This window comes from Crocodylus siamensis, chromosome 1, assembly GCF_052110815.1.
Source record: "Crocodylus siamensis isolate JL-2025a chromosome 1, ASM5211081v1, whole genome shotgun sequence".
NCBI classification, from domain to species: Eukaryota; Metazoa; Chordata; order Crocodylia; family Crocodylidae; genus Crocodylus; species Crocodylus siamensis.
Genome location: NC_143395.1, coordinates 182546300 through 182567393, shown reverse-complemented (window position 1 = coordinate 182567393; position 21094 = coordinate 182546300). Strand labels below are relative to the sequence as shown.

Genomic DNA, 21094 nt, shown 5'->3' with positions numbered 1-21094 from the left:
TTTAACAAAGAAAGAGAGAAAAAGCTGGAAAACTTCTTTTTTTAAAAGTCATGCAAAGTTCTTAGACAGTGGAGGAGCAAACTGTTCCCATGATGTGGCACTTGGATTTGAAAATTCATGAGTTTTGGCCTGTGGTTTCAGAGTTAATGATGTTTTTAAAGTCTAAAGTGTTGCATCGGGTACCTATTGTCTTGCTGGGCTACTGTTAAGAATGAAACATCTACAGTTTCTGGTCCATGGTTACAGTTCTTTGGTCATTTATTCTGTGGTTGTCTTCCCCACAAGAGATTACTTGGCCATCTGCTCAGGTAGTTCAGGGTCTAGTTTCTCAGTATGCATATATAATTCCCATTCAAAGTTAGTGAGAGTTGGGGTGAGACCCTGATTTTGGGGGCCAGCAGCTGCATTTTCCTGAACTCTCCACATAGAGAATTTGCTACCTGAATAATAACAAAGAGAGGCCATGCCAGCCTTCTTTACACCACACAAAAAGGCCAAAAATTCCCATCTCTCACCTGTCTTTCTGCTAGCAGTAAGACAGTTTAAAGAGATCTTCAGCCCTTGTCCAGGGAGAAAGGTACAATGAGTACTATTCAGGTCTTCTGATTTACTGCCTAATAATATTTACCAGTCCACGGGTATTTCTTAGTGAGCAGTACTGTTGATTCCATGACAGTTAAATAACTGCAAGAAGAAAGTGTCAATTTTAGTAACATCCCCTCTTCACATCAGAAAATTATTTTGATGGCTTAGGCAAAAGTGGTGGCATGCAGAGAAGATTGAACTGAAGGGGCAGAGACTGGTGAGAGACCAGTATGCATTTTGAAGATTGGTTTGGCATGTGAAGAGACTAGACGTGTAAGGAGGGGGGTTTTATTCAAAACTGTAAATACTTGTTTGTAATAAGCTGCTATGCAGACTGGGAAGTGCATCCTTTTTCTGTTGAGCATTACTACCACTGTGCTACTATTCTTTCCCTTTGGGAGAAACAGAGAAAGCGAAGGAAAAAATACTGTAGTTATAATCCATGTAAGAGATTAAGGCAAGCTAGTCTTAGAAATTCCTCAGTTCAGACCCCTCCTTTATGTAGTGTTGCCTTAAACATGTCAAATTTTCTCTTTCCTTCCACACTTCTGTGATAGAGGTAAATATTAGGGGAGACTTTGTCTACACCAACAGATTGTACTACTTATGCAATTTCATACTGATGTTACTTTTTCCATATGGAATGGGGAGCATCTGTACCAGGCTGACATGCTTACTGTACCAGCGTAACTGCCCACAATAATAGGGTGTTCAGTGTCCATCCCAAACAAAGGCAGCTCATCAGCCTAGCATTGGCAAGACATCCTAGTATCTGTATCCAACAGTGCAAGGAGTGATATGGCCTGCATCACATCCAGCTGCCTTTGGTTCTCCAGCCTTGTGACTATTCAAAGTTGAGTTGATGGGGGTTGATCTTCAGTACAGGTCCACAGCAAGGCTCCAGTTTGCTCTGGATCCATAACAAAACCCTTTAAATGTTCTGCTTCCACACCCTCTACATTAAGGCTTGCATCCGTATAAGCAGCTTAGCTGGGGTGGGGGGGAGAAAAAAAGAAAACAGTCTGCATCGTTGACATAATTATATTGGTGCAGTTTTCAAGTATAGACCAGTCCTTGCCCAATTCAGAGTTAAGAGGCATCTAGGACTTATCATATTAGGCTTTTTACTAGAAGTGCACCAATGCATCTGTCTGATGTCAGATCGGCACCAACATAGAGATAATTGACTGTATTCGAAATCAGCCTGATTTGGCTGATAAATGGCCCATGTACATAGGCAGCCACAGCGCAGCACATAGGTGGCAAGGAGCACAGTCCAGCAGCTTGGGGAGCAGTGTCCAGCTGATGCATCTGTTGTGGTAGAAGGGGAGGGGGAAAGGAAGGTGTGTTGGGGGGGCAGATCAAGGCCCCCATGGTGAGGGAGGGAGTGGGGTTGGGGCCAGGACTGCTCGGGCAAGGTGCAGGGGGCCCAGAACAGAGCTCCGGCTCATCCAGGGGAGTGTGGGGAGGGGGTGCGGCTCACTGCTGCATGCACCCCAGGATACCACAGGGGACACGTGCCCCCAGATCTGCACGGGGAGGGCTGGGCTGGGGCTGCGCTCAGGGCAGGTGGTGGCAGCACTGGGAGGGAGGTTGGGGGGGGCTACACTTAATTTTGGGGTGGCTGCAGCCCCCTCCCCCACCCCATAGCCCCATCTCAGTGCTGCTGCCCGTCCCAAGCACAGTCGCACGGTCTGGCCTCTCTTCCCTCCTCCCCCACCCCCCATCCTGTGCCAAGAAGAGCCTGGCTCCAGCCCACAGTGGCACCCTGCCCCACAGATCTGGGGGCATGTGCCCACCCACAGTGTGTGCAGCAGCGGGATCCGCACCCTCCCCACCCCCGGCATCCCCCGGACGATGCTCATCTCTGTCTCACGCTCCGCCTCAGCTGGGCAGTGCCTGCCTCAGCCCTACTCCCTCCCTCATTGTGGGGGCCTTGATTGCCCCTCCCCTCTCCCCTTCCACTACAATAGACTTACCAGCTGGACGCAGCTCCTCAAGTTGCTGAGCTGCATATCAGAAACCGGATCAGCATCGGCTGATTATACCTTCTTAAAATTGGCTATTGCTGTCACCCCCAAAAATCTCAATCACTGCACCCCTGCTTTTTACAAACACAGTTAAGAAGGACAGTTCTTCCTTCCCCAAGAGACGATAGTTCAAGACAAGAGATAGCATCTGAAAATTTTGGAAAGGTATAAAGAAACAGGGAGATAGTATTGGTAAGCTTGATAGGCAGTGCTCTCAACATATTGGCAGCCTGTGTAAGTTCTTTATAGTCTTCATGGCAAAGGATAGTTTGAAAGAGGAGAGTGAAGTGGCTCTGCAGGTGTTTGGGAGAAGTACCTCAAGTGGGAGGGTCAGCATAGGAAAAAACGTGAATTGCTGATTTGAAAGTTTATCAAGCAGGCAGTTGTGGCTAGCAGTACAAACTGATCATGAGAAAGTATTTGACCTCTACCGAATTAAATGAGAGACATTGGGTAGGTGGGCCATAAAAGGACTTGAAAGCAGAGATGCATATCAGGCATTCAACATAGTACAGCCACTGGAAAGATGCAGAGACAAGGATAACAATGGTTAAGAGGAGACGGTAAGAAAATGACCTGTGCGGCAGTGCTCTGAATGGGGCAAGATGTTATTAATCAAGGTTAGAGAATGGGATGTTACAGTAATAAGGCACAAGATGGTGAAAGCTATGTGCTCTCTAGTTATAGAAAAAGCTATAACTTTGATGTTGTGCAGAAAAAAATGTGCTGGACTTAGACCTAGACATAGTTGAGATGCAGTGCTTTAGAGAGACTGTTTTAGCCATGTTAAACTTGAAATGATGACAAGACATGAGGTGATGTCAGAGAGCCAGGAAGAGGTTTTCATTTAGTTAACTATCAAGCAGCACTTTTTAAAGTACAGAGTACAATATCAGTGTTAGCAGTAAGATGAAAAAACAGAAGTTAGTATTATCTCAGTGTGATGGGAGGAGTGTTTTAATCCCGGCTAATGGAAGGCTTAAAAAAAACATAACAAGGGGCTGGCACAGATTTTTCAATCTTAATATCAACAACCCAGAGAAGTGAAAAATGCTTTGGTTTTCTTGCAGGGTCAAACCCCAGGATAGTTAGCCTTTGATTCCTAGGCTCCCTGGTGAATGCTACAGATTGTATGAGCCTTATTATTTGAGGCACAAGTTGCAAACTGTTAGTTTCTTCTCTGAAGAGGCAAGGTAGAGGTGGCTGAAAGTTTCTGTTAAACAGCTGACAAGGGAATTGTGAATAACTCCAGTGTAAACACAGAAACCAGATATATAATGAAACCTCTACCATGGAGGCAGTTCTTACTAAGAAATCTGAAAAACCTCAAAACCTCAGGATACTTTCTGCAGAAATGTTGTTGTCAGCTATCTAGAGAATCCATGGAAAAAGGCCTTGAAACTATAATTGCACGTATTCACAATTCACACTGGAAGTTTTGCTCTGAGTCATGTTTTCTATAACCCCTGTGAACAATCACAACTCACAGTGTAGTTCCTATATTGAATGTTAGCACCTTGCAGTTCAGTCAGCAGCCCCAAACTAGTATTTGGCAAGTCATTTTGAATTGCAAATATATCTGATTAAAACTTTTATGTTCAGAAACCGTTAATAAGCAGAAAGGACTAATTTCTTTTAAATACCCTCCATTCTGGTTTACTTATTGGAGAGCTGTACTTGATATAGTGGGTTGAGTTCAACACCATTTAGATGGGACAGCATCAGTGAAAATTGTATTAATGATCTATTTCTCTAGGGCAGTGGTTCTCAACCTGTGGTCTGTGGACCCCTGGGGGTCTGCAGACTGTCTACGGAGTCTGCAAAAGATGCCGACAGTCAATCAAAAGTATGTGAATACCCACACTTACAATTCAAAGAGGCCCATGCCTCTGTTCAAAATTTTCAAAGGGGTTCATACCTCCATTTGAAATTTTTTAGGGGTCCACAAATGAAAAAAGGTTGAAAACACTGCTCTAAGGCAGCATCAGATGCTTGTTACTGTACTTAAATCTATCTTCTATCCTATATTCTAGGATATAGAAATTTCAGACATGACTTGCAGGAATTCCAACCTGACTTGGTACATACCCTGTTTTCTCGCATATAACATACCCCCAAAATATAACATGCAACTTGTTTTTGAAAGGCATTTCCAAACAAAAAAACCCCCAGGGTTAGGGCTCCAGAAGGCAGGAACAGTCTAATCTTTTCATGCTTTCCTGCTTAACTAAAACCCTAGCTGCTGCTGAAGACTGGTCTCCATGGGTGGATCTGTGATCTTAAAAAGAGCTAAAGAGCTGTGAAATAAGAGAAGAAACCAGGAGCTGTACCAGACAGCAAAACTGCCCTAATGAAAGTTAGCTTGATTAGTGGAATGACCATTAAAAAGGAGAAATACTTGTTAATGCCTGTGAAGTGAAGAAAAATGGCCTATTATTTTCCTCAACTTCCTGAATAGTATAATACAATATAATATAATAATACCAGAGATGCTGCACTGTGGAACAAGATTATCTCAGTGTGATGGGAGGAATGTTCTAGTCCTGGCTAACGGAAAGCTTTAAAAAAACAGAACAAGTGGCTGGCACAAGTTTTTAATGCTTTCATGGTGGTTTTATCTCAGGCAAAACATCAGTTCCCCTGTTTAATGCCTCAATTTGGAGGGGGGGGGTGTTGGGCGGGGGGAAATAGCATGTGCTGTATGCAGGAAGGTATGATACATGCATATTTATTTTGCATATATGGCTGAAATTCACAAGAAAAGTCAAAAGCCTGGGGGGGAAAAAACAGCATACGTGAAGCAATTAGAACTAGAGCATCCAGACAGGGAGACCACAGGACAGACATGCGTAACAATATGGTGGGTCTACAGGTTCTTTTAAACCTTTTGTAGAGCTGACTTAATGGGCATAAATAATTTTATTGACATTCTGCTAATTTGTTTTACCTTTTGTTTTTATAGGAAATAATGAAAAAAGTGTGCCAGCAATCTTGATCAGAAACTGGAATTTGAGAAGTCACTAACCAAGCTCATGTTTTCTCCTGATCAAGAAAATCATCCTTCTAAAGCACCAGTAAAATATGGTGAACTGATTGTTTTAGGGTAAGTGTGTCATACCTAGAAGGGAGGCTAAGTGCAAAAGTGGTGGGGTGCTACATTTGGTATGGTCAGGATGAGCCCAGGTTACCCTCGCATCATCTACCCCAAATGTGATTTGTCATCACACACTTAAGTTCTGCGTGCATGTGTCCAAGTGGTGCCCAACTACCACTTGCATCAGTTCTCAGACTTAAGTAATGGTAAGTTGCTGCTCCTTTTTACCTAGTATATTAATTACTAGACAACCTATTTTCAATACAGTGTGGAACACCATGTGTGTCAGAGTTTTTTTGCTTTCCTTGATGCAATTACTTGAAAGCTATAGAACCAAAAACCACATCATATTGCAAATAAGTTGTCTAGTTTTATATATATATATATATATTAATTACTAGACAACTTATTTGCAATATGATGTGGTTTTTTAATTTAAATAAATTCATATAAAATAAATAAATATTAAAATAAATATAGGACTATAATATGTTTCCTTATGGCTTTTTTCACAGATACAATGGCTCTCTGCCAAATGGAGATAGAGGAAGAAGGAAAAGTAGATTTGCTTTATTTAAAAGAACCAAGGCAAATGGGGTGAAACCCAGCACTGTACATATTGCCTGCACCCCACAGGCAGCAAAGGTACGCTTGATTAATCAGCTGTTGTTAGAGCAGAAACTGGCCTAGGCCTTTTTGGTACCATGAACAGCTGGAGTTAATTTCAGTGTATCGTTTGCACTCCTACTGCTGTCAGAAAGCATCAGGCCCTGAGAGGGGAGGAAAAGTGGTTGATGTCCCAGGTCTTGGTGCCTTTCACACATAGCAAGAAACAAGCCACCCAGGAAAAAATTTAAATCCTGTCCTGAGCACCACGTGAGAAACATAAGTGGGTCTGGAACATGAACTTCTAGGTCCTAGGAGTCAGCTGAACACATAATACACATTGTTTTTTCTCCACAACTTGTTACAAACTTGTACTTCAGCTCTCCAGTTTTACAGTCCATACGTGCTCTAAGGCAGTGAGTGGTGCTCTTGGTTTTGGCTCTGCCTAGCCAGGATTTGGGCTCTAAGGCCCCTGTGCCACCTCCACTCAGCCCCTGCAAACCAGGATCAAGCCCCATGCTACCATGCATGCCTGATCTAGTGCACAGGACCACAGCCTGTGGGGCTCCCCGTAGGTCTATAGGAAGCCTTCTGAGCTGGATGATACAGCCCCAGGGGCACTCTTAGTGTAGGGCAGTGTTTTTCAATCGATGTGCCACGGCACAAAAGTGTGCCATCAGAAATGAACAGGGGCACCACAGAATTTTACCATGGTAATGAGCTACAATAAGTTAAAGCATTCCCCATTCTTATACAGGTGTGCCACGGAACATTTTTATCAATGTAAGTGTGCCTTGGACTGGAAAAGGTTGGGAAACACTGGTCTAGGGCTAGGTCTAGTCTTCATGTCAAATGGTTGACATATGATTGCCCAGTGAAGCTCTCAAAGATGCATAGTTGAACAGGGAGGGAAGCCACTTGCCCACCTAGAGGGTCAGGGAAGTGATTCAAGAATCTGGGCTTTGTGAGACTACCTCTAGTGCTTCAAAATCAAGTTTCTTGTTAGGAAGGGGCAGTGGAACATTTAAGTCCTGGGGAAGACTTGTGTGAAACAGGACTGATGAGAACAGAGAATATTATTGAGACAAGAATCCCTGTTGCATTTGGATTGAATTTAGTACCTGACTCAATTAAGTAAAATGTGCTGTATTTGCTTGCATTGAGCTGTCAAGGCCCTCTGCTCCCACTAAAGTCCATGGGAACTGATGAGAGCATATCAGCATACTTCAGGATAGGCCCATAAGTAAATCCATTACAACTATTGGCAGCTTGCAGACATGAAAAAACCCCTCAAAAATGGTGCTTGACTTTAAACTCAGTAAATTCTTGTACTGAACCCAGCACATGCCCAAAAGAGGCATCGCGTTAGTTGGACCCAGCTTTCCCAACATCTGTATAGATCTGGTGCTTTAGTGGAGCTTTTTTGGTGCTTTTATCTAAAAGCTGATTGAGTCAGCTTTTAAATAAATGCCCAAAAGTCCTGCTGAAGGACCCAATCTGTACAGATGCTGCAGATCTGGGTTGAAATAGTGCACTGCTGCTTGTGTTTTTGAGTGGGAGAAGGAAGGGGTTCCCATGTCTGTCTGCACCCAGTGTGATCACTCTTGCAGGCATAGGTTCTGGCTTTTTGTTGTCTTCCCTAAATGCCCTGATAATGGAGAGTATTGGTTCTTAAGATTTTTAGATCAGGGAATTGCATAAAGTAGCAGAGGCAAAGTTTTTTTGAAAATGAGGTTGACTCAGGTGCTCTAACTCAGTTCCTTTGCTCTCAGTTCCTACTCTGCTTTCCCTGCTTCTCCAGGCTCATGAGTGCTCTATTCAGAAGTGAACAAGGGAGATGCATTTGTTCAGTTACAGGCAACTAGGCATTGTTTTGCCAGACAAAGATGGCACAAACCTTCAAAAACTACACAGCCCCCAGGCTGACAAACTGAAAGCTTAATCTGTTTTGCAAGGTCTTCTGCATCCTGTACTAAGTAAATTTCCATTTCCTTTGTTTTGCTAGCAGCACTTCTTATAATTTGTATGTGTAGCTTATCCATCACTGCTAATATCAGCATGAATTCAAGGGGGTTTAAAATAAAATACATTTTTTTTCCCCTTTAGTGTTGCATAAGTTCAGGACAGAAGTTATGGGGACATGGCATTCTTGTAACTTTGTTGCGCTTAAACATTCTGCAGATCTTTTGTCTAGGCTAACATATGTCTAACACTAGACGTGACTAATATGTCTGTCACATAGCAACACATGTTTTGTAGCAGTGTTGAAGGGGCCAGTTGGATCTATTTCTGATTCAGTCAGGAAGGAGCTGAATTGGTTTCTGTATAATTTTGTGTTGAAGTCACACACCTGTAGCTTATTGTTGGTGAGTTCATAGATTAATTGAGCACAACAGAAGGTTGACTTGTATCTCAAGGGGTAGAGCATGTTTGTACCCAGCCCAAGAATGGAATTTGGTGGGGGAGGAGGGGGGTACAGTCTTTAGAGCTCTGTGGGTGCACATGAGGTATGTCCAAAGAGCACTGTGTTCTGGGGTGCATAATTCCTAGACACATACTAGGAGGAAGCAGGCTTGACAAATCCCCCATCACAAGAACATGTGATGTTAGACCTATTGTGAGTCTCCTTTGAGGTATCTATCTCTTCATTCATACCAGAACCTAAGATAACATGGCACTTCACATTCATTATACATCTTTCCGTTCATTTCTCATTTCTACAAATAGAGACTGCTGCAATTAAGGCCAGTGTCAGGTAGCTACAGTGTGTTGCAGAGATTACCAGCCTGTAGAATAAGCATTCCCTTGCAGGGGGAAGTATACTTTCTCTCACAGTTTGTCATCTCCACTGGACAATTCATAGAAGCACCTGGGAATGGTCCTTGTCCTCAGGAGAGTGCAGGAACTGCAACTACCAGCTGGCCTGTAGAAAAGTAAAACAAGAGGCTCTGTGCACATTCCGCTCTTTACTTTGGGAGCTGGCTTCCATTGACTTAAACTCTAGGGCTAAGTACAAACATTTGGCAGTATTAGGGGGAGGTTACATCAATTCAATATGGCTGACCAATATCAGGTAAATCAGGTTGAAGGGGGCTATCGAGGAAATTGGGGGTCTAGCAGGCTGAAAGGTATCAGGGGGTTGGAGGCAGATGCAACCCACAGGTGGGGTAGGGGGCAGATGCAAGTCATGGGTGGGGTGAGGGATCCCATTCCCCCACTCACCCCCAGCGAACCTGCACCCCCCCATCCTTGCTGCCCCTCCCTCCACCAGGACCAACTTGCTTGACTCAGCAGCAGTGAACACAGATAAAAGTGGTTACACCCAGAGTGGCTGGGGGGGGTGAAAAGAGCAGCCCCAAGGCTAGGGCCAGTGGCTGGGTTTTCATAGATTTCAAAGACATTAGGAGCTGAAAGGGACCTCATGAGATGAAGTCCATGCCCCCTGCCATAGGCAGGAAGTCTGCTGGGGTCAAATGATCCCAGCAAGATATGCATCCAAATGCCTTTTGAATGAGTCAGAGTAGTTGCTTGCACCACATCTGTGGGGAGTGTCTGTTCCAGACACTCAGACTGTAAAGAAGTTTTTCCTTATGTCCAGTCTAAATTGGCCTTCCAGAAGTTTATGGCCATTAGACCTTTTTATCCTTTGGGAAGCCCTGGTGACCAACTGTTCTCTTATATCCTGGTGCAAACCCCATATGTACTTGTAGGCTGCCACCAGTCCCCCCCGAGCCTTCTCTTCTCCAGGGGTGGCACAGGATGTGCACAGTAGTGAATAAGGAGTCCCATATCCCTCAGCCTGTCCTTGTAAGACTTGCTATCTTGGCTTTTGATCACGCGGTTGGCTCTCCTTTAAACCCTTTCAAGCTTATCCACCTCCCTCCTGCGTGGGGGGGCAAAACTGGACGCAGTACTCTAGGTGCCAATCCTAAGGCTGGCAGAGGATGTGCACAGTAGTTTCATGCACCAGTTTGACCTAAATTAAATGAGCCTGATACTACATAGATCCAGGTTTATCTTAAACTGGATTCTGCAATTTTTAGACCAGTTTTTTGTGCATGAAACGTGTGTGTTTAGACTGATTGCTGGTTACTGACCCTGGGTCTCTAAGGCTAGGGACAAATGTTCAACAAGCCTGAGCCTGAACTGATTCAGTCTTTGGAAGTTAGTCTAACCTGGGTGGGCTGAACTGGTTTGTAATTGCACAGACATCCTGCAGTGGTTCAGGCTAGAAGCTGGCAGGAGGGGCGGGAGGTTGTGGGGGGGGTGGGGAATGCTAGAGCAGCTCTTCCATCCCTTTCACAGCACTGAGCTGAGGGGGGACATAGCCAGACCCTGGCAGGACGCTTTGATTAGCCCAGCAGGGAATTGATAAGTGTTTATCAACCCATTAAGAAAACAACAGAGGGACATTACCAGCATGTGGTCTAGTAGCTAATATACAGACACCTTCTCAGCAAGGCAGAGGGGAGGGAGGAATTCCTGCTTAGCAGGGAGTGGGGGTGGGGAGCAGCCCACAGTCTGTGTTGGAGCTGCAACCAGGGAGCAAGGAGGAGGGGCCAGCGCTGCTGTGGAGTAGAGAGGGCCACCCAGCCTACAGAGCATACCAGGAAGCTGGGGGTGTCTGGTTTATCTTAAACCAGCAAGGGGTCTGGGACAGACATTGCATAAACTGGTTTGACCCAAATCAGTTAAGTCTGATACTACATTCAACCAATCTCAAATTGGTTTCAGCCATTTTCAAACTGGTTTATGTGCACTGAACATCTTTTCTGTTACAAGTTTAAACCAGTTTCTGATCACTTAAACCGGTTTGTGTGTAATATCTTTCCCTAGCCTAAGTGTAAGGTCAGCACTGGTACAAGCTAAGTTTAAATGACATAGCAATTTTGAACCCATTTTAACTTCCCACGTTTGCACTTAGCCTAGATGTTTGCATCTTGCACAGATTTATAACAAAGGTGGCACTTTATTGCATATTTCTTGTTCCTTTTACTCCTATTCCTGGGAATAAGTTGGATACATTTATTTTTTTTTCCTTTTTGGTCCAAAAACACATGGTATTGAAAAGAATAAGCCTATTACTGGGGATGGTGAAACAGACTTTGTGTGTGTGTTTGGGGGGGATTCATATTTAGTGCCACCCTCCCCACTGCCATCCTTTATGCTGAATGTGCCACATCCTGTGAACAGCACTTGCAGGATACTACACCCAGTTGACTTTCCTTTGAGTGCTGGGGAGAAGTGGACCACAACACAGAAGTGTCATTCCCAGGACATCCCAAGGATGTCTTAGACTGCTAAACTCAGACAGTTAAACCTGAGCTCAGATGGTGTTTAAGTGAATGTGTCACATCTTGTGCTAAGAAACAGAGGCCTGAAAATGAACTTATAAAGAGTGCTTTCCTGTCATGCTAACTGCTATGATGCCAATATGTTTAAGTTGCTCATTAATTAGTTGATGACTATTAATCTTTGATCTGTTGTATTTGTGATGCTTAAATATTATTCTTTTCCATAGGCAATAAGCAACAAGGACCAACATAGTATATCATATACCTTATCTCGGGCCCAGACTGTGGTGGTTGAATATACACATGACAGCAACACTGACATGTTTCAGGTACGTCACGTTTTAGACATTTCCTGTATCGGAAAACAGTACAAGATACCTTTTTGTGGCATTCATGCAGTTTAGGAGTTTAATACTGGATGCATTCAATCCTCAGCTTGCAATCTTTGTAATTGCTGTTTATTTAAATTGCTTAAGAGCCCCAAGGGAGAATTGATTAGAAGAGATTGGTCATTTCAGGAGTAGGATTTTATTCATGATTCTTCTGTAAACTACTTGTGCAGATCATTCAGCCTGCCTATTGCTTTTCTTCTTTTGAAAGATATAGTGTATACTGATTTCCTGAACTCTTACAGAATTCTAATTAGTGAAGTAGAAATACAAAGTGCAAGTAGTTTGGACTAATTGCTATTTTATGATATAGAAAAAAAACCTAAATGCAAGTGACTTCAGCAATGGGGAAATGTTGGAACAGTGGACTCGGTTGTGATGCAGTGCTGTAACTCCAGTGAGTTTAGCATGTACTTTGGGTTCACATCATGTGGACCATGAGTAGAAGTGGACCCTAGTGGGGGGTTTTATCTTATCTTATTTCCTGTTTTATTCTTAAAGATTTTTCTTTCCGAAGAAATTAGTTTTTATTTTTCTTCTCATGTCTCTTCTTGCACCAAAGCTGCATTGATTTTGTTGCATCAGTTATGGCATGTTTTTCTGTCTCAGCTAATGGCTGTGGTGATACTGCCAGATCCAAGGAGGTGGCAACCCCTGAAGACAGTAGCGGAAGCTTCTCTGCAATCAGGGATAGCTACAAAAGGGCTACAATAACGTAAATGTATCAGTTGCTGCTTGTAAAAGTGCTCCCTTCAGGCTCATTATAGTATGACTGCAGCTTTGAAATTGCTAGTAGGGTTCAAAGCGCCTGAATTTAGGGGAGAATTCCCTATGGCTTGCAACTGAAAGAGAACACTGTGGGCAGCCTCTCTGCAGCCAGACAGAAGAATGTTTTCTGAAGGGTGTGTTTATAGCATTTTACTGTTTTTCCTGGTTGCACTGAGCTGTGGCAGGGATATTTTTACTAAAATACAAGCTTCATGTGCCTAGTCTCTTATAACAAGTATCATCTTGATTCCAGTATTCTTTCAGAACAGGAATGCCAGGTATAATACTCCAAGTGTTCTTTCCTGATGTTTGTACATCCAGCAGGTTCCAAAATTTGGTATCAAAACGTACGTTAGGCTTGTATAACCACAAGAGCTCAACTAATTGTCATCTTCTATGAACAGATTTCTTTTTGGCTGTCGTGGCACTGTAACAGTCTGTCTGCCTAACTTAATTATAATTTTCTGGATGAGATGACTTCCAGTGGGAAGCCATGTCAGATCTGACTTCTTCATAATTATTTGTCCCTTCTTTTACCTGTATTGTGATTCCTGAATGACCAATTAGGAGTTCTGTAATTCATCAGGTCAGAATAGTACAAAATAGTCAAAAACCTAAATTTCAAGTCGAAAAATGCCTTCAGTGTCCAGGAAGTCATGGTTTATTCCTGGTGGTTTCTAATTCTGTTGGGTTTAAAAATTATGTCATAACTATCTTCTGAAATCTTGTATTTTCTCTTGCTCAGATTGGCCGGTCAACAGAAAGCCCAATTGACTTTGTTGTGACGGATACAGTTCCTGGAAGTCAGAGTAATTCAGATACACAGTCAGTACAGAGCACTATATCAAGGTTTGCTTGCAGAATCATATGTGAACGGAACCCTCCTTTCACAGCAAGAATATATGCTGCAGGATTCGACTCATCCAAAAACATCTTTCTTGGGGTAAAGAGCCACTTTCTCTTCCTGGCTCAGTGCAGCCTTATATTTCAACTAGCTCTTAACTCAGAATTAAAGGTGAATGGAAGTTCTTTCATTGATGTCATTCCTCACAGGAGAAGGCTGCCAAGTGGAAGACGTCAGATGGGCAGATGGATGGATTAACCACAAATGGAGTTCTTGTTATGCATCCACGCAATGGGTTTACCGAGGACTCCAAACCAGGGGTGTGGAGGGAGATATCTGTGTGTGGGAATGTATTCAGTCTGCGTGAAACCAGATCTGCTCAACAGAGAGGAAAAATGGTAAGTGTTGCAAGCAGCGTTTTATGCATCATGTTTGAGACATACAGCCATAAAAGGTTTGGCTTGAACTGAGTGAGGCAGATTCTAGCTGTTGTTTTGCTAAAGTGCCTTACTCCATATTCATGTTGACATTTTTTGTGAATGGTGAAGCCATTTGATAGGGGCTGACTCAGTGTGAGTAAGACTGGCAGAATCTGTTTTTAAATTAGTTGTTTTACTGCGTATCTAACTGATCTGCTGAATTGAGTGGTGTTCTATGAGCAGAGAAAGCTTTACTACCCTGTGATGCAAAAATTACTCCTAGCATTTCCTCTCTTGCTTATACTTTTCCCAAGACTTCCATGGTTTTCCAGAATAATTTTCTCATGGTTCTTCAGAAGTTGCCAAGATTTCTTTAAAATGTAAGCCCCATTCAAAAACAGTTCCTGAGGGAATGACATTACATTGTCTTTATTATTTATTTTTGACCAAGCTGCTTCATTTGTTTTTAGAGGGCAGCGATGTATCGCCCACAGCTCTGCTCCATGCCCCACCTTGGCTGGCCAGCGTGTGCCCCAGTCCCACTTCCTCCCTTACCACAGCAGCCTCAATGTGCCCCCCCCTCACATTCCTTCCCTCCCCGACACACTCTCCCCACCCTACCCCCAGACTTACCAGCCAGATGCTGCTCTCTAAGCTGCTGGGCTGCATATCAGCTATTGGATAGGTATCAACTGACATGGCTGGTTAATAATTAGCCATCAATGTTGGCCAAAAAAATCTTTATCAGTGCACCCCTAACTTGTTTATGTTCTTATGGTGTATTTGTTTAGGAATGTTGGCTACTTTTGGTTTTTTGTTGTTTGTGATTTGAGATTAGTGTGCATTTTATTTCACACAATTTTGTAAGCATAATGGAGTATGAAGTAAGTTTTATTTTCATGGTCCCATGCCAATCTGCAGCTCTTTCTTCTCTGACAGTTCAACTGGCTTAGTTAGAAACATAATCAGGAAGGACTTTAAAGATGATTATAAGCAAGTTTGTTTGTGAAGGTCTCAGCTTTTGGTTGTCCTATCTGAGACCTCTTTTAAATAGGATAACTATAAGGGACAGTGGAAAATGTGGGACACTGACCCCCCCTCTCCCTCCTCGGCCCATCTCAAGTCAGTGGGGCTGTTGCAGGCAAGGCAGCAGTGGTGCAGCTCTGGTTTTACTATTCAGACAACTAAGGGAGTCAGTGGCCTATTAGTGACCCATTGTTCTTCACTGCAAAGATGTTAACAGTCATCTCTTTCTAATGGTCATTCCACTGGTCAGGATAATTTCTCTTAGGGCAATTTTGCTGTCTGATAGAGCTTTCTATTTCATAGCTTGTGTTGCTCTGCTTTCCCACCCTCTGCTTGAGACACTCATTTTACTTTTCACCAGCTGGCTGGGACCATTCTCCATAATCTGGGACTGTCCTGGCCAAACCAGGATGGATGGTCATCCTGTCTTTAAATGTCCTGAATTTTTCTGAAATCATCCACACAGGGCCCTCTCCAGGCATCCTTAGTTAGACACTCACTATTGGTAGTCACTCAGCTTTTGGCTGGAGGTGCTTGACAAGATTTGACTCTTAAGTTGTTTGGTGATTATGTTCATTTTCTTTCAATCCCATGTTTTGTAACATCTGCATATTTCCATCCCCTTCCAAAGGTTGAGAATGAAACCAACCAACTCCAAGATGGCTCACTGATTGATCTGTGTGGAGCTACATTGCTATGGCGCACTGCAGAAGGCCTTTCACGCACTCCTACAGTGAAGCATTTGGAGGCCCTAAGACAGGAAATAAATGCAGCCAGGCCTCAGTGTCCAGTGGGGTTTAACACATTGGCATTTCCTAGCATGAAGAGGAAGGATGTTGTCGATGAAAAGCAGCCTTGGGTGTATCTGAACTGTGGCCATGTACATGGTTATCACAACTGGGGAAACAAAGAGGAGAGAGACGGGAAGGATCGGGAGTGTCCCATGTGCCGCTCTGTTGGCCCCTACGTGCCTCTGTGGCTTGGATGTGAAGCTGGATTTTATGTGGATGCAGGACCTCCAACTCACGCATTCAGCCCATGTGGACACGTGTGCTCAGAAAAGACAACAGCATATTGGTCCCAAATTCCTCTTCCTCATGGTACTCATACTTTTCATGCAGCCTGTCCATTCTGCGCACATCAGCTGGCTGGTGAACAAGGTTACATCAGACTTATTTTCCAAGGACCTCTTGACTAACACACATGCCATCAAGAACTGCATTAAACTTATAAGCTAAGCTCTGATTTTAAACCAACTGTCTCATTCTCTGGGCTTTGACAGTTTGCATTAAAATTAAGATTTTTGTTTTGTTTTGTTTTTGTTAGAGCACCTAAATCCCTCTCTACATCAGGAAAAGTCTGGAGAAAAAAAGAGAATTTATGGGGCAAGGGTTTTTGCCTCTTTGTTTAGTGACTACTTTTAAAGTGGGGAAAGGAGTTATGCAGAGAGAAATACGATGCCTTCAATTTAATGTTTTTGGATGACATGCCCTTGGTAGCTTAAAAGTTATTTTGTATAACAGAAGGTAAAATGGTCAGCTCAGTTGACATTAGTTTACAGCTTTGATGCAAACATTGTAAAATATAGCAACCTGTATATTAACTTTTTCTATTTATCTTTATTATTGAAAATATCCTAGAGCGTTTTAGAGTAGCATGGTAGTAGTGTGTTACATCCATCGACTGGATGTGTAGATTAGTTCTGGGTGGGGAAAGTAAGGAAAGAAAAAAAGTAGAGGTTTTTTTTAATTTAAAATAATACTGAGTTCCTAGAATAGCTGAAAACTTTTTTAAAAATAATGCAAATTAAATTGTTGTTAAAGTGTGCTTAACTACATGAAAGTTAAGATGGACCTCTTGAAATGTCCCTCCATTGGATAGGAACATAATAAAAGTACTGATAACAAGAAAGCATTTACCTAATTCTTTGAATATGCAATTTAATCTAAATTTGAGACTAATACTAAGGGAGAAAAATCCTTTTTATTTAGTATTAGTAACATTTGTGGGGTTTTAATTTAAACAGTAACAGAGCAGATAGAAACCCCCCTAAAACACGGCTCAGCCATTTTTTCAGTATTGGAAAAACTTGCAAATTAGCCAAAAAGGTGTGATTTTTTTTTTTTCCCCTTGTTCTTTTATTTTTTTCCCCCTTTAAATTGGGTCTGACCAATTGCAGAATCTCTGTTGAAAACTACAAGGGCAGGTAGGAGGCCAACTTGCTTTTACTACATTTACCTTTCAGCTCCAGGGAGGTGAGTGCACATATGCAGTTAGACCACAAGTGATAGGAAATAACAGCCTGGTACCTAATGGGCTACATCCCAGGGCCATTGACTTATTTGGCTCAATTGGAAGTCTTTGCTCAGGAAAAGCTCAGGTTGAGACTGAGTTGGATTTGCAGAGCTGCGTGTGGGAAGCTTGCATGAAGGCTATTCACACTACAGCTGATTCAAGTCAGTGCTTAGTCTCGCTTTCAATAACCACCCAAAATGCTCTCCTGTCTTTGCTCCCTCCTCCATCTCTTACCAGCAGAGGCTGTGCACTACATGCAGCTTGATGCTAACCCACCATACTTTGTGACAAATGTACAACCTGATATTTAAGGATTGAGTTGAGCTCTGTGTTTTTGTTTCATTTTTTAATCAGCTATTAAACTTTTTTTTTTTGGTTTGGAAATATGTACTGCATAAATTGACAGTAGCAAATTCCTGTACTCTGTAGCATAGCTCCCCCTCCCCCCCCCTTCACACCCTTTCTAAACTTCCCCTGGTAAAAACAAAATGACCTGTGTTGCTTAAGTCACAGATTTTATTTTGACTCTCAAGAATTGTTTCTACGTTTTAAAAAGAAATAGTATATATTGTTTGGTTCACTCAGGAAATGCATGTCAGGAAGTCTGTATTATAAGTTTAGTTAGCTGTCATGTACAAGTAACTGCTGTTACACCCCTTTCATAGAAATATAACTGATTTTGACATTTTTCAGATTGTTATATGCATTAAGTAATGAGACTTATGCAGCAAGGATCCCCTGTATTGTACTTGTTCTAATCATTTATATTAAGACTATATTATACTGTAGTTTAATTTTTATTTGCAAATTAATTTATTCAAACTATGTGAGTAAACACTTTTCAAAAATAGGAATTACAGTATTGTCTGTTGCTATGTTTGATTTATCTCTGCTCAGATGGGAAAGGTTTAGCAGAGTTCAAAAGAATTATTAGTATTATTTGAGCTGTCTCTGTAAGATGTCTGAAGTGGGAAAGATACTTTTTCTCCCTGGTTAGAACACAAAAATCCAATGATACAATCTTTGGGTAATGGAGTTATGATGATGACACAGACTACCCCCATGTGAAAGGAATCCCTCCAAATTTGGGACAGTGGTACTCCCATTCCTTTCTCTTTAGCCTTTGTGTCCACTTCTGCATAGAGTTTCAATCCAAACAGGGTTAGCAGGGGGTAATACTGCTCTTCACTGCAGGATTCCTTGTGCTGCATCCAGACTGCTCAAAAGGGAGCATTCCTCTTCTCCACAACCCCCTCAAAGCTGCCAATTCTGGCACCTCTTTTGACTTCAAGAGCTTTTTAGGTTAGGGGCCAAGTGTATCATTGGCTGAAAACCCATCAGTTGAAGATGACTGAAGATGGAGCAGGATGTACTATCGTGATGGCATGACTATGTGCCACCCTGCTGCTGCAGCCCTGATAAAGGCAAACGTGGTCTTAGTGTGCATCAGGAGAGCCACTTCCAGGAGAGATAAAGAAGTATTGGTAGCATAGTACAAGGCCCTAAACTCAGTTGGAACAGGTGCAGAGAAGGACTAATATGCTGATGATGGGAGCAGAGCGCCTATCATATGAAAAGAGACTAAATGAGTTTGGCTCATGTAGTCCAGCAAAATGAATGCTGAGAAGGGACATGACTTGTTCTCTATAAATACACTAGAGACTAAATGCCAGGGAGAGAGAAAAAAAAGTATTGAAGCTAAACAACAATGTTGGCACCAGAACAAATGGGTATGAAGTAGCCATGAATAAATTTAGGCTGGAAATTGGAAGAAGGTTCCTAACTGTTAGAGCATTTTGGTGTTGAAACAGCCTCTCAGCATAAATAGAAGTAAAAAAAAAAACCAACCACTGTTCACTTAACTTTTCATGAAAGCAATATACAGAAGATACTATCTGCAAGTTTAGAGGTCTAGGTTTGATGCAGCTGGTCCCTTCCAGTCTTCTGGTCCTGATTTTAATCTCAAAGCAACAAAGCACAGATGAATAAGGCAAGATTCTCACCCAGCAGAAATGGTGCCCTCTTCCCAGATGGACAAAATCCTGGCTATTAGTGCTCCCTGAGCAGGTCCCGCTGCTCTTGTTTCTGGCCTTTGGGTAAGTAAAAAGCAATATGATGCGAGTAGAAACTATAGTATTCTCTAACTGAAGCATAAGGAACATCCAAAACATAAAAGCAAACAAAAAACCAAACATCTCTGACTTAATCTTCTACACAATCCAGTAACGCTAATTAGTTTCTTCTCCAGGCCTGAGTAGAGAGAGGTAGTTAGCTATAGTCAAGAACAGATCTAGAGGTTGGGGTGCAATGGCATGGATGCATCCCCCCCCCCTCGGTCTACAATGTCATGAGAACAACAGGCAGGAACTTAATCCCTGAAGCAAGTAGGAATCCCTGCCACCCCCTTCTCTGTGCTCAGCAGCACATCTTCTCCCCATGCTGCCACTATCCCTGGCTGTCCCAGGGATGGAAAAGGCTCCAGAGCTGCTTCTGTATGCTCCAGGTGGGCTCTGTGGTGAGCCAGGCTCAGCTTGGGACAGCAGCAGTGACAAGCGGGTTTCTCTTCCCTGCTGGGTCCCCTAGTGTTCCCTGCTAGCCCAGGGAACAGGCCCTGGGGAAGGGAACCTGCCTGCCACTGGTGCCATGGCTGTCTCTGGCAGAACCTGGCTCCATGTTCAACTTAGCTGGAGTGGAGCAGGAGTGGCTCTGGAGCTTTCCCCCTTCCTGTCCCTCAGTCAGCAGGGCACAGCAGCAGTGGTGGACAAGGGAGGGTAATGTGCTGCTGTGCTTGGAGGAGAAGGGAGGTGGGGAGGAAAGATACCAGACTGAGGGACTTGAGACCTCAGCTTTTGCTCCCACAGTGCAGTCTACCCATCCTGGTGTTGAGGAGGATGGCTGGGAGTGAGGGGCATACAACTACTGCAACATGCAGCTTCCCCCCCTCCCCTTAACAAAATCCTCAGTATGCCCATGGCTATGATGGTCTGAAGTCAGGCAGAAAGCAGGACAGGGTGGCACTTTGGAGATTAACTTTACTGCCAGCAACAAGACCAGTATTGGAGAAGGCAGGGCAGGGTGGCACCTTTAGTGTCTAACTGGTTCAGAGATGCATAAGCTTTCACAAATGACAGTCTACCTTCAAGTGCTTTCTGCCAAAGTAGTCTGTCACCAATGAACACTTGTACATTTCTGAACCAGTTAAAGAGAAATCTGCTTTTTACAGCTGACTTTTAAAGCCATTCAACACTATAGTAAATGGGGGGGGGCGGGAATGTGCTCACTTAAGCACACTCTTAAGAATTAAGAACAGAATTTGTGGAAAAGCTGCCATGAAGCAGCATTTATAGTCACTGTGATGCATATGCATGCAGCACACTTAGCAATGCATTTGTATGATGGCCTCAGATGATACTAGAAATCCGTATCTTTTATGAAGTTCATGTTTTATCACCACTGTTCCTCTGGGCTCCAGGAGGGGAGGAACACTTCAGAAGGAAAACAAGAACTGCAGCCTGCATAGAATGAACTGAGTCACTGAGCCTCATTATGTTAATAATGTACACAGGCCTGAGATTAGATTTTATAAGATGCTATGGGTTCCTATGGCACGTGTTTCTAGGCTCTATTGCTGCTTGCCACTTCTTTTCTTGTAAGCAGGCGAGATGTTGGAACATAGAAGCATCCTGCTCCTTCCCAGCTGGGATTTTTCTTTGTTCAGAACTCTGAAGCAAACTGATATAGCTG

At 43.0% G+C, this 21094-nt stretch overlaps 1 protein-coding gene across 5 annotated transcripts in view; it reads left to right on the top strand.

Moving 5' to 3' along the window:
• Positions 1-18204, top strand: part of PELI1 (pellino E3 ubiquitin protein ligase 1) — a 70924-nt gene extending 52720 nt beyond the window's left edge. For all 5 annotated transcript variants that reach the window (XM_090050532.1, XM_090050512.1, XM_090050522.1 and 2 more), the window contains 6 exons: positions 5578-5718; positions 6225-6354; positions 11837-11938; positions 13512-13709; positions 13820-14008; positions 15687-18204. In XM_090050532.1, the coding sequence (XP_089906658.1) occupies positions 5648-5718; positions 6225-6354; positions 11837-11938; positions 13512-13709; positions 13820-14008; positions 15687-16253 (1257 nt within the window). In that variant the 5' untranslated portion in view covers positions 5578-5647 and the 3' untranslated portion in view covers positions 16254-18204. The remainder of the gene's footprint in view (positions 1-5577; positions 5719-6224; positions 6355-11836; positions 11939-13511; positions 13710-13819; positions 14009-15686) is intronic.
• Positions 18205-21094: the final 2890 nt, after the last annotated feature.